Raw genomic sequence first — 14,624 nt, 5'->3', positions numbered from 1 at the left:
GAAAGAGAGAGAGACATCGCTAAATAGACTTAGAATCGTTGGGTCTGACATCAGTATTTCGAGGAGTTACAAACGGAATGATAAACTTTATATCCCCCCATTCTATGGTGGAGAATATTGAAATATGTGTGAAACAATTTTAATCAGGCATGTCACAGAAGTTTTACGAAATCGATTTATTTCACCTTTTCCAAATCGTTACGATTTGCTTTTGCTTCTTCAGCACTCGTACGATTTGACTAATCCGGAAAAAAAATCATTTCACATTTTTGAAATAAAAATATGGTAACTCCATGAAAAAAAAGTCGTAAACAATTTATTGACAATTAAAAAAGGAGTTTAAATTGTTTTTTTATAATATAAACACCAAAAGTAAAAAATGCCAGGGGCTTCAATACTTGCGAAGAAGACGAGATACCTGTTACAAATGAGGAAAATTCTGAAAACGACCAAAATATTGTGGACATCTACCCTGAAATAAATATGTACAACGTAGCCAAACGTATTAGAAATAATAGAATTTTACAAATTTTTTCCAAGTTTTGTAAATGAGAATTTTCCTCAACTAAAAGCGCATTTAGATCTTGCTTTGAGGGAGTTCTTGCCCGGGGTCTTTTTACTGCAGGCGTGGGTTTTGCTTTTGTTAGGCTGCCCGACACTTGTCTTATTGGTGTAGATGGCGGAGAACACGATAAGCTTTTATTTCTAAGTCGTTTTTGAATAGGTGTTCGCGAACGGTTTTCTTCCAATGTTGGTGTTCTTGGATCAATTGCCAATGTAGAAACATTTTTAAAAGCAGCTGGAATGCATGATCTTGGTCTATCTTTTTTATTTAAAATCGAAGTGGTCTGCTTTGAAGTTGAGGGTGAAAAATTAAGCTCTTCGTTTTCAGATTCACTTAAAACTAATTGACTTGATTTTCGAGTTCTTGGAATATGTGTAGATGATGACGAATCAAAGTTTTCTTTTTCAGAACAACTGAGGTCTAATTCACTTACAAAATCCGCAAAGCTTACTGCACCACCAACTCCATCGACACTTTTATACAATCCGCAAATTCTGATTAAACTGTTCTCGTGTTCATTGAAAACATATTGATTGATATCACCACCACCAGTTCCTCGCAAGTCCTTTTTATTATGGCACATCTTCGCCTTAACATTTCCTTTCCAATCTGACCAAACTTTCTTCCATTCTTTACAGGTTTTACTTGGTGGACCTGAACTATTCAGCAAAGCTGTCAATTCTGTCCATAGGGAATCAACAACAACCTTATCACCTTTTACATAGCCCCTGGCAATATCGTGATGTTTATCCATAAAATTGATAAAAATGTTGTCCTGTTTAACGTTTCGGTGTTTGCCCCTAAAGTATAAAATAAATTAAATAAACAGTTTTTGACGAAAATTTAGAAATATGTATGTAAATACTTACATTTTTGCCCGATTGACTGAAGCGCTCTGTCTCAAACCAAACAATTAATTGTTTTTTTTTTTGTTTTTCCCCTTCTTGCTTTTTGGTCTGTCAGTTGTACATTTCTACACCTTCTTCTTTAACACATATGACAATAATTCAACAATACAAGTCTGCCGTTCATTTCTGCATATTTTTTTGCGTTTTCATCATGGATTAGAAAAATAATAGATTTTTTGTAAAATAAATTCCAAAAACATGCTCATTCTAAGAGAATTTGGTTAATACAATATTTTCTGTTAAATGTATGTGTCTTCTGTTTATTTTTTACGTTAAAATCACTAAACATTTCAATTTCACCCTGCTTTTTGAAAGTGATATCAAAACGCAAAATTTTTGCGTTTTCCGTTTTTTAGAGAAGCTAAAACCGTTTTCGTTTTCACTCTTGAACGATTTTACATTCTGTGACATGCCTGAATATTTTATTTTATTTATTTATTTTTTTTGACATTTGAAAATTTGAAATATTCGAACAAATGTGTAAGGAATTTACTAAAGCAAAAAAACTATTTGTTTAGAATAAGTTTTCATAGAATCTTAATTGAGGATGTCAAAGAAAAAAACATATTTTAAATTGATTCGCGACTCAAATATGTCCGGATATTCGACACGACAAGGATTGTGGGTAGGCAGAAGTTGTGTTTATAAATGGAAATTAATTCAACTTTAATTACAGTGCTACTGTTTTTATAAAAAGTAAATTAGACGATAAGTTCGGCCGGGATGAATTTTTTTGTATTTTCCACCACACAAAACAAAAACTCCCTGAAATTTGAGCGAATCGTTTCAAAAACCTGCAATGATCCAAAAAAAAAGAGTGAATTTAATGGGATTTCTCTAGAGTTATCGTGCGCCCACCATGAACGACGGATTTGTTTAGATCGACTCCAAATGTCGTTAAGCAAATATCGTTCGAAGAGACATGGGTTCTGAAAACGCTCTTTCTATCTAGTGGCAGACATTTCTAAAGTAATACTAAACACTATTTGTGAAAGTGGATTTAAACCCTTATCCCATAATCCCAATGCTGTATTGTGGACCAAATTTGTTCAATATATTTCAGCGATTTCAATGTAAGGAAATCAATTTTTATCCGTTTGAAGCATTTATTAAATTTTTCTCAAGAGACTCTACCTAAAACTTTTCGAAAGTAGTAGAAAAAATTTCAGATAGGTATTAGGGTTGCAGGATTTTCTCTGATATATTTGGAAATTTGTTTTTACTTCATTTGCGAAAATTGCAGCTAATCAATGGAGGCAACATAATCAAATTCAAAACAAACAAAAAAAACAAAACTGACAGATTATTTCAGTCGGATTTGCCGACAGATGTATATTCTCAGTCAATGTTCGATTATTGAAATATATTTTGACTTCTGTTATGATTATTCAAATGTTTGACCCTATATGGGGTAGGAGCGGAAGAAATGGACTAAATTTGTCAATTTCATGTCGGACCTAAATATTGCGACGTGCAAATTTGGACTATATCGACTACTTCCTTCATTTTATATCAGAAATGTGATAATATGTAGAAAAAATTAAAATGTGCGTAAGATACAAGAAATAGCTGACCGAAGTATCCCATTTTGACACTTCATATAACACAGATAAAAGACGGATATTAATTTCGCATTTTATGAGCTTAATGGATATTCAAAATTTTGACCCTTTGTAGGGGAGGTACCAGAAGGAATGGACCGATATATTCCATCTTCACACCACATCTTAGGTCAATAATAATGTTGTGATGTGTGTAATTTAAAGAGAATCGGACTCTTGTATCATATCTTAAAAGAGTAATTATTCCAAATGTTGACCCTTTGTGGGGGAGGTACTTGATGAAGTGGACCGATATTGTCCATTTTCGCACCTGACCTAGCCCCAATGCAAATATTAAGATTTGCAAAATTGAAACAAAATCGGATTATCCTTTTTTATTTTAAAAATTTCTACCTTTTGTGTGGGAGGTACCAGAAAGAGTGGAACTCGATCTAAGTTTGATAATAATGTTACGATGTACCAAGTTTGGACCAAATCGAATACACCCTTCGAGAATTATTGTACGTACCAGCCAGACAGACGGACAGATGGACATGACTAGATCGACTCCAATTGACCTGAAATGAATTTGATCCAAAGAGACCTATTGTCCGAAATTGTTATTTCGATGAGGTACGTTTTGGCCGTAACAAATTTTATATACCCTATCTAGCCATATGGGTAAGGGTATAAAAACTCTGCTTCTGATTTTTTTTTTTTTTTTGGTGCCAGCCGGGATTGAATTCACCTGCAAACTATTAATTTTCTCTATTTGGGCAAAATCACATCCATTAAAAGAATGCAGTAACATTTCTTGAATTACCCCGGCTTATATTTTAAAACAAAGTACTACAAGACTTTGCTAAGTCAATGAAGACCCCAATGAGTCTTTATCGGTCTCATTTGCCCCTGATTAAAGAGTTCTCCTCACTTTTCTAGTATAAATGTGGAAAATTTCGGTTCTTGGCACCATATGATTGTGCATTCTACCATGGAATGGAGGATATATGAACCCCCTATTCAAGATAGAGCTATGAAAATTTGCACTGGCATTGATATTATTCCTAGGAAGTTTAGTATTGAACATGGAACAGGTTCAGATACAACACTCATAAATAATAATAATCAATATAGGTGCAGTTTTTGGCATTGAATCCACATAAAGGTACCTCCTGGTTTTCGATATTTATTTCGATATGTTTAGTTCCAATTTCCAATCAAATGTGGTCTAATATTTCACGTTCTCAGTGGATAGGTTAACCCTTGAAGAAGAAATAGATGTAAGTGTCCTTTTTGGTATAATCACCTCCTCAGTTCAGACGGCCATTTTATCATCATGCCAGCAAGACACTAAAATTCATAAACTCTGAATGTGGGCCGTAACAATGGGAATGCCAATTGTCAAAAAAAAAAAATTAGAGGCTTCAACAATTATCGCCGCCCAATGAACACCAGTTCGCATAGACAATAGGAAGACCCAGTCGAAATATATGCCACAAATGTCGCCAAGAGGACAAACTCTTGAGCAGACCTAATCCTAGTTATTCAAATACTACTAACAACGAGTAAATGTTTGATCTGCTCTTGAGACATTGTATCCTTCTTAAACGGAGTCTCAAAGTTACACAGAGCTAATTTTGTGACAGAGCAGAGATAGTTGTTAAAAGTACTAGGAACAATTAATTGCACCGGCCATTGTAAGAAGTGCTCCGGCCAGGGTGTCATTGAAACTAAGAGTTCCTCTAAGGTGGAATGACATAAACAGTTTTGAGCCCAGCAAATTCTCCCATTACCAAAAAATGGGTTTCCCAACCATTTACAAATTAACCTAAAGGATTAAAGGAAGATATCACCCGAAACAAGTACGTATTTTCTGGCCACGAAAAATCGTAATTTTTTTGTTAATATCTTTTTATATAAATTTTGAAAGTACCTTAATAATTTTGTCCTAACATATATGGGAGTGACACTGATATCCAGAATGCAGGAGGTATAAAAAATCCATTATTTAAGTCTTCGCATCTCAATTTTGGCAAGCAAAATGGCAATACAGTTTTATTTCTTCATAAAATACCATCATGGCATTTCAATGGGGGATCATATAATCTCCAAAGATATTCTTGAACATAAAAAATCCCTTAGCAATCCTTTTTTGTTTTTTTTCTCTGTTTGTTGTTGCCTTTATGTAAATATTGTCCTAAGGCATTACAACAGCAGCTTGTGTTGTGTTGGCCAAATCTGGAATCTGAAGAAGGTTAGACGCAACGACACAGTCAATTCGTTAAGGACTGGCTGTCACTCTCACTCTCTGTCTGTCTGTCTGTCGGTGACAGACATTTTGGAGAAGATTGAGGAAACATGTCTTTGATTTGGATTATGTGATTCCAAAGGACTTCTCCACGCAGGACAATCAGAATTCTGGCGAACAAATGTTTTACATTGTCTCTACAATGCACGTGTGTATGTTTGGCTATCTAGAATGCTACGTGGAAATCTAGATTTTTTGTTGTTTTTGTTTGGGAAGTTATTGGTCGTCTCATCATGGAACAACAACAACAACAACAGCAACGACAAAAATCCACTCATAGATGATATCGGATAATAACAATGGCTTTTATTATTATTAAACATATGAGTATCTATTGCGTGTGCGGGTGTGTGTGTGTGTGTATGTTTGTCTGCATTTATGTTGTTATTGTTATGAAGACCATGATTAAATTTACATTTATATATGTATGTTTTGTGTGTGCCCAGCTACATAAAAATTAGCTTTTATAGGTAGTCCATTATTAAAATGACTTCCAGCAACAGCGGCAGTTGGTTTTTACCCATCAGCGAAATATTAACCATAAAAATGTTAACGTGCCATTCTGGTCATTAAATTGTAACAGATTTAAGCATATTCTAATGGGTACTATTTTATACAAGTTTTAGGAGAAAGTTAAAGGGAAGAAATAGGGCTATATTGAATGCCGTTATGGCTTTAATAAAATTTAATAAAAGATTTTTTGGTGTTGGTATATGTTTTTATACCCTCCACCATACTATGGAGGGTATATTAACTTTGTCATTCCGTTTGTAACTCCTCGACCCAACAAAGTATATATATTCTTGATCAGCGTAAAATTCTAAGTCGATATAGCGATGTCCATCTGTCTGTTGTAATCACGCTATCTTTCGAAGGAATTGAGATAGAAGGCTAAAGTTTTACACACATGTTTATTTTTCCAGCAGGCAGGTTAAGTTCGTAAATGGGCCATGTAGGTCCACGTCTTCATATAGCCCCCATATAACGGTATCTCCCGATATTCGGTATTTTGATGATTTTAGCGACATTATTCAACGGAATTGTTTGAACTTTGGTATTTGAAGTTCGAAATGGATACTACAGCCTGTGACAGAAAATTGTCTATGCTGGTCCAGTTCTTCGCACAGCTACGATATAACCGTACCTCCCTATATACGATATTTTTATGATTTTCACTACATTACTCACCGTTTATTTCAAGTTTCGAATTTGAATATGGTAATGGCTTATGACAAACAGTGCCTATGTAGGTCCACGTCGTATAGACCCCAATATAACGGCTATATTCGGTATTTTTAAATTTTTAACAGAATTTTTTAACGATTTTTTTTTTTTTTGAAAAATTCCATATTCGTTCCAAATGGTAGAGGGTATTCAAAGTTCGGCCTGGCCGAACTTACTGCTTTTTAACTTGTTCTTGATTCATTTTTTCTCCACTAGATGTCGCTTCTGTTATACTCTCAGCCATATGACCACAGAGGGTAGGTCTCTTTGGACCAAATCCGTTACAGGATTTTTAGAGTGGATCTAGGAGTGTGTGTCCACTCGTCCGTCTGTCTGGCCGGTGAGCACCATAGTTCTGGGAGGAAGTATCTGATTTGGGCCAAAATTCGTTCATTGACTGACTGACTTACCAAGAATCAGCGCCCAGACAAAACTGCGGAAACTAGAATCTTGAAGTCGTGCACGAAGGTCAATCTTGGTGCTAGACGTGTGATATGGCTGGGTCTTTTGGAAATTCGTATTAACATGATAATAAATGTACTAAAAACTGAATACTTCGAATTGAAATTTGGAACGAGAGTCATCGATGGAGTGCATGGTAGATGTACCCAAGGGTTTTTGGAAATTCAAACATTAAGGTTACGAAAAGATCTAAAATGGTACTAAACTGCTACAACGGTACGATTTGGTATTATGTGAACGGATAGAGCTAAAGACTTGAAATTCGGTATGAGAATCAATGCTGGAGAGTAGGATTTATATATAAAGCTGGTTTTGGAAATCTGTAGTAAGTTTGCGAACTGTACTAAATAGTACCAAATTTGGAACAGTTTGGTTTAGGTTGAATGAAGCTGGAATTTTTAAATTTTGTATTGGGTTCCTGTTAGTGGCAGGTTTGTGATAAAGAGATGATTTTGGAAATGTGTACGAAAAGTACCAAATAGTACTACATTTGGTACAATTTGTACTGGGTGACCAGATACTACTTGAAATCTGAAATTTTGTATTGGGGCTACAGTTCATGTGCAGCCTGGATATTTGGAGATGGTTTCGGAATTGTACGAAAAGTACTAAATGGTACCAATTTTTGGTATTGGGTAAAGGGATAGAAATAATGGCTAGGACATTTTTGTACGTTCCATAATTGTACGAAACGTACTAAATAGTACTAAATTTGGTATTGGAGAAGGGATGCAGGTGAAATACTCAAATTTGATATTTAATTTACTGATGGTATCCGTGTTTGAGATTTTTACGATGGCTTGTAAATGCGTACTATATTAGCACGAAAAGTACTAAGTGGTACTAAATTTAGTATAGGCTGAAGGGATAGAGCTGGAATCCCGAAAAATCAGGTATTGAGGTCTCTGTATCTGGGATAGAGAGATGAAGTTGGTTTTGGAAACTTAGCACGAAAAGTAGTAAATAGTACTAAATTTGGTACAATTTAGTATTAGGGGCGCTGCTTATGTGTAGCATGGACATATAAAGGTGGTTCCCGAATCGAGTACTGTACAGGGTGAGATGAAAAAAACTGCAACCAACTTCAGACTGCTGTCACTTCTAAGCCACTTGTCCGACAGCTGTACAAAATTATTCCAGTGACAGCTCATTATATTGTTTACAAGCGTACAAAAGCATTTTGGTGAAAATTTTCCAGAAAAAAAGTTATTTGTGGTGGAGTTCAAGCGTGATAGTGCGATTTTTTTTTCTATATTTGGCTGGAAAACCACGAGTGGCTATCGTTAAAGCACCCCAGCATTTAAATGTGAATAAATCTTTTGTGTCTCGTACCATCGCCCGTTACCGTGATACTGGTAGCGTAGCCCGACATCATGGATGTGGACGGAAGAAAAGAGCAACAGCAGCAGAAATGGTTCGAAAAGTAAAGAAGCGACTTGATCGAAACCCGCGTCGCAGTGGCCGATAAATGGCTCCTGAGCTGAACATATCGCAATGTTCCATTCTGCAAATATTGAAAAATGAGCTCGGGGTAAAGCCATTGAAATTCCAAAAAGTGTAAGTGCCGCAGATCTTACACCGCAACAGAAAGAAAATAGACTCAAAAGAGCTAAAGAATTGCTTCGCTTGGCCGAAAGTGGTTAACTGCCGAATTTGGTTTCTCCGTCTCTGATGAGAAAACATATGTTGTCCAGCAGTTTGTAAACATTCAAAATGATCGTGTTTACATGTCAAAAAGGTCAGCTGAAAATGTCCACCTTCGATTGGCCACCAGAACTCAAGTGCCGGCCATGGCGATGGTGTGGGCAGCCATAACAGCCGATGGTCGCTCTCCGATCGTATTATCCCACGGTCGATTAATACGAGCGGAGAGCGATCAGAATAAATGCCGAATATTATCGCGAAGGTATTCTGGAGGGTGTATTAAAGCCCTGGACACGCAACCATTTTGGCCGCAGACCTTGAACATTCAAACAGGACTCAGCACTCGCCACCCAAGAATGGTCACAAAATGAGGTTCCTCGCTTCATTTTCTTGCTGCTAGCGCACAATGGCCACCAAATTCTCCGGATATCAATCCGTTGGAGTATTGTGTCTGGAGTATTTTGGAAACAAGGTTGGCACTAAAAATACCAAAGTGCCGATCACCTCAAGAAAGCGCTTCGCCGGGAATGGGCCAAAATACCGCAGAGCAACATTCGGGCAGCGTGTGACGGTTTCAATGGCCATTTAAAGGCCATATTTCGTGCCAAAGGTGACCAGTTCGAACAAATCTAAATTTATTCTAAAATATGATGCTATTTCCGATATTTTTGCTTTCATTCAATAAAATTTAAAAAAATGTAAAAATTATGGTGTTTAGATTCATTGCAGGTTGTTTATCTCACCCTGTATATTGTTTTAGATTTTCCTTCTAAGTGTTACAAAAATTCTGAAATTTAATATTGAGGTCACTATTGGTTTCTAGGGTTTATATATGGAGACGTTAATATAGCTTAGAACAAAAAAATTGCATTTGGGTCCATTGTTCAATGGCTTTACCAATGTCCTCCTTGATAAACTTCTAAATGAAAGATTTTGAAGACTTTTTGGTGAAAAGGGTTCTTTCCGAACTGTTGAAACGAATCCAACATTTATTGGTGGACTTTTCACGGACGATGTAGCGGACACTGGCTAGTCTCATATGAAGTGAAGGAAGTTCCGAACCAAAGTCCAAATCTGGCACTTTTTAATATTTGTATCCGACTTAGTTTTGATACGAAATGTATGATATTAACCCACTTCTTCGGAGCCTTAATTTGAATATTAAGGGTCCACAATTTGAATATTATTTGAAGTATTTTAATAAGACCCTCTCTAGACCTCATAGAATATTATACACATTCCGCCTATATAGACAATAAAGTGAGGAAACATTTCTTATTCGAAATCTTTAAAAATCGTTGGCAGAGATTAATGTTTTAGCTCGCTCCCCAAATAGCTTTTTCATCAGATTTCACAGATTTTCAAAAATAAATAAGGCCTTCTACGCATATGTCCTTCGCGTCCTGCTTTCCGAAATCCAATACTCTCCACTCCAAATTCGAAATACCTGCTAGTTTACCTCAAATCCTGTAGTGCGGTTACAGACTTTAAAAGTCCATTTCCGTTACAAAGTGCTGCTGCTTGGGTAAGGTTTTTGGTGAATATTTAAACGAACATGCGTGCATTACACACACAGAGACACACTCGCCCCGTCGCCTCCTCCTCCTTCACCACTTTGTGTGTTTTATTTTATTTTTCCCTTTACGCTGGAACTCGTTTAAATATTCCAGCTAAAGGCAAAGGCTTCTCGCACAGCATTGGCCTGAATTCAATTTAAAATGCCTGGCCAAAGTATTCGACGAACAGCAACAGCAACAACAAAGACAAAATGAAATTCAAACCAAATAAAAATGAATAAAAAATGAATTTTAAATAATAAATTATTAAAGCGAAAAAAGTTTTCAATTTTATTTTATTTTTTAATTCTTCATAAAAAATGCTTTAAAACTTGGTTGTAACCTAATTTTTTCTCTATACGCCATCGTGTTTTTATGGATTTTTTTTTTTTGGTCTCTAAACTTTATATTCGTTGACAAATTGTAGTTTGTAAAACGCAATCATAATAAATTCTCTCCTCTCCCAGTCACCCACACAATCCCACCCATTCGTCATACCGTTAACCATCAATTCGGTCATCAATAACCCAGAAAACTGGTTAATGCCGCATGAAAAGCTAAAGCTCCATAAAAATAAGTTATTCTCCTCCAAATACCCCACCCCCACCAACAATGCAATGATTTTGAAAATCGATCTCCTCCACCCAACCCAGCCATCCAAATGCGTAACGACGTAACTCAATTGCCAATATAACCCTTTCATTTTTGTTACATTTGCCACTGTCACAATTTCACTCTACGTCGTTATCGTCATCATTCTGGCCAACAACTCAATCAAAGGCTGTAGAAGAAATGTCAGAAACACACACATTGACACACACACAGACAGAGGACTGATAACGACAATTTCTCTGAGAAAAAATACCCTGGTTCAACTTTTTTTCGCTACGCATAACAAATCGGGGAAAATATACATTTTTCCAATCGTTTATTGCTGTTAAGCTTTTTTATGGCTGGGAGGAGTTGGAGAAGGGTTTTCAAATCGTATCTTGTGTGTCTTAGGCATTTTTCCTTTAATTTATTTTCAAATTTGTTTTCAATAATCTTTAAATGTATTAAAGGACATGGGGGAGATTCTTCCAAACAATAATGTTTTCATTTAGGAAAACTTTGAAAATGGCTAGGAGTATAAGAGTTTTCCTGTTTTTAAATATCTAGGTCATGGTAATACAAGCTTTGTCATGTACCTTTCATTCCAGGAAGAGGCAGGACAAAAAAATGGACATGATTTATTTAAAAATCTAAAAAAAAATATTGGTTTAAAATAAGTAACAGAATAACAGGTGGATACTGTTGTGCAAACATTTTAAGGAATGTTATATGTACATGAAAGATTAGAGGTCCTGTTACTGCCCTTTTCATAAAATCCTGGAAGTAAAAATGACCGAAATGCATGGATTTCAGGCGAGTTTTAATATTCTCTTATGGTTCACATTAAGTTTAACTCAGAATAAAATTTCCTCTTAAATATTTCTTCCTGGACTCTTCTCCCAAAAAGTAGGTGTTATCGAAGATTAATAAACAAAAAAAAAACGTAGAATATAATTTAAAATATAAATTTGAAATATAATTTTACTAAAGGAACTATTATACTTTAGCGGTGTGACGTGATCTGGCGAAAAGGCCAGATTAAAATTTTAGATTGTTTTTTTTTTTTTTTTTTTGAACTCAAAATTCACAATTGGTCCAGTTTAAGAAATTGTTTTTATCAAAACTTCAAATATCGTACTAAATGTTCCGACTTTCAAGGTTTTATATATTATTCGAGATTTTCCTTTTTCGAAAAGAATTATAGGAAAATACTATGGTATCCCAAACAAACATGCCAACACTGTTCTATTATTGGAAAATGTTTACCCTTTACACCAAAAAGTCTTTAATATCTTTCATTTTGAACTTTACCGAGGAGGATATTAGTAAAACCATTGCACAATGAACCTACATCCAATTTTTCTGTCCTAAACTATTGCAACATCTCCATGTGTAAGCCCTAGAAACCAACAGTGACCTCAATATTAAAATATTCGGATTTCGCTCTTTAATAACCGAATTTAGTACAATTTCGTACAATTATTGCTCGCATATCAAAAAACAGCTCCTTTTCTCAACCACAGGCAGCAACAGTGAGCTCAATATCAAATTTCAGAATTCCAGCTCTCCCGACCTTTGACCCAATACCAAATTTAATAACATTTAGTAAGCTCATAAAACAATCTACATCTCTCCATCGTAGACACCAACAGTGATTCAAAATTAGTACCACATAATACTTTTCGAACAATTATGGTACACATTTCCAAAAAGAGGTTATACCTCAGCTCCAGATACCAACAAATTTTTAATTATTAAATTTGAGGATCCCAGCCCAATCCCTGCACCCAATACAAACTTTAGAACCATTTAGTACTTTTCGTACAAATATAGTACACATTTCCAAAATCACTTTCATATCTTAACCACAGACACCAACAGTGACATATATATCAAAAATGTGGATTTCAGTTCTATTCCTTCACCAAATACCAGATTTAGTACTTCTTAGTACTATTGATACATTTCCAAAAACCTCCTTTATACCTCAATTCGAAATACCAACAGAGATCTCAATATATAATTTGTGAGAAGAATTACCAAATTTAGTAGCATGTAGTACGCATTCTGTCATCCAATACACAATTTAGTGCTACTTAGTACTTTTCATACAATTATAGTACACATTTTCAAAATCACGTTCATATCTCAATGGTAGATACCAACAGAGACCTCAATTTTAAATTTCAGTACTTCAGCTCTATCCTTTTACCAAAAACAAAATATGGTACAATTCCGTACTTTTCGTACAATTATAGTACACATTTTCAAAAACCACTCCGTATCACAATTCAGAATACCAATACAGACTTCAATATCAAATTTGAGTATTCCAGCTCTAACCCTTCATCCAATACTAAATTTGGTACTATTTAGTACTTTTCGTACAAAAAAAAGACACATCTTTAAATCACTCCCAAATCTCAAACGCGGATACCATCAGTAATCTAAATATCAAATTTGAGGATTCCAGCTCTAATCCTTCACCCAATTCCAAATATGATAACATTCAGTGCTTTTCGTACAATTATGGTACATATTTTCAAAACCACCTCCATATCTCAACTCCAGATACCAATAAAAACCTTAGTATCAAATTTGAGAATTTCAGCTCTTTCCCATCAGCCAATACCAAATATAGTACTATTTAGTACCTTTCGTAAATCCATAGGACATATTTCCAAACTACCGCCAAATCTCAAATTAGGTATCCTTTCACCCAACACCAGGTAAGTACTTTAAGTACTTTTGTACAATTATAGTTCTCATCTATGAAACCACATCCATATGTCCAGGCTATACTTGAACAGCGATTCTAATAACAAATTTCAGATTTCATTTTCAAAAATGTTTACAAAATACCAAATTGCTCCAAATATAATACAAATGAGTACTCTTCGTGCACTTTTCGTTCCAAAATCACCTCCACATCTAAATTCCAGATGCCAGAAGACACCTCATTATCAAATTTAAGGATTTCAGCTTCATCCCTTTATCCAAAACCAAATTTAGTACTTTTCGTACAACCAAAGGACACATTTCCGAAACACCGCCAAATCTGACAGATAGCAACTAAAAATCAAATTTCAGAATTTTAACTCTAACCCTTCGCCCAATACCAAATATGGTACCATTTAGTACTCTTCGTCAATTATAGTACACATCTCCGAAACCACCTCCATATGTCTAGGCTACACATGAACAGTGACCGTAATACCAAATTTCAGATTTCAAGCATTACCTGCTCACAAAATACCAAATTTTACCAAATATATTTCTATATAGTACTTTTCGTGCACTTGTGGGACACATATCCAAAATCAATTCTTTTTCGAAAACCTACTACCAATAGGGACCGAAATACAAAATTTCAGCTTCATCCGTTCACCCAAAACCGAATATTCTAAATTTAGTACTATTTAGTACAGTCGCACACTTAGTATACATTTCAAAAAATACCTTAATGTATCAAACTTCCTATCCAAACTTGACTCTCATAACAAGCTGTTGGCTCTATCCGTTCAAATGATACCAAATGGTACCATTTTAGAACTTTTTTTAAGGGTAAAGTTTAGATTTCCAAAAAACCCTTTGGTACATTTCCTACTTTTATCAGTGACCCTCATTTCAAATTTCAGAATTGTAGCTCATTTCGTTAGTCCAATACAAAGTAAATAATATAAGTAAATAATTTTTAGTACTTTTCGTACCCTTTTAGTACAAATTTCCAAGAGCCCAGCCTTATCATACGCCAACGCTTCAAGACTGAGAGCAAAATTTCAAGATTCTAACTATTTCGCTATTTCGTCCTGACGTTGATTCTCA

The 14,624-nt window shown here is 35.2% G+C and overlaps 2 protein-coding genes across 2 annotated transcripts in view; both read right to left on the bottom strand.

Annotated features, from left to right (window-relative positions):
- The window catches only part of LOC101893836 (uncharacterized), a 203,860-nt gene that overhangs the window by 156,566 nt on the left and 32,670 nt on the right, over positions 1 to 14,624 (bottom strand). The window lies entirely within an intron of this gene.
- LOC131806587 (uncharacterized) lies at positions 362 to 1,898 on the bottom strand. The gene is made up of 2 exons (XM_059130889.1): positions 1,435 to 1,898; positions 362 to 1,365 (listed from the first exon to the last, which is right to left on the bottom strand). Coding segments are annotated over exons 1-2 (900 nt in total). The 5' UTR covers positions 1,437 to 1,898; the 3' UTR covers positions 362 to 467.

Source organism: Musca domestica, unplaced genomic scaffold (genome assembly GCF_030504385.1).
Source record: "Musca domestica strain aabys unplaced genomic scaffold, Musca_domestica.polishedcontigs.V.1.1 8, whole genome shotgun sequence".
NCBI classification, from domain to species: Eukaryota; Metazoa; Arthropoda; class Insecta; order Diptera; family Muscidae; genus Musca; species Musca domestica.
The sequence above is the reverse complement of the archived record's forward strand: the minus strand, read 5'-3'. Positions and strand labels throughout refer to the sequence as shown.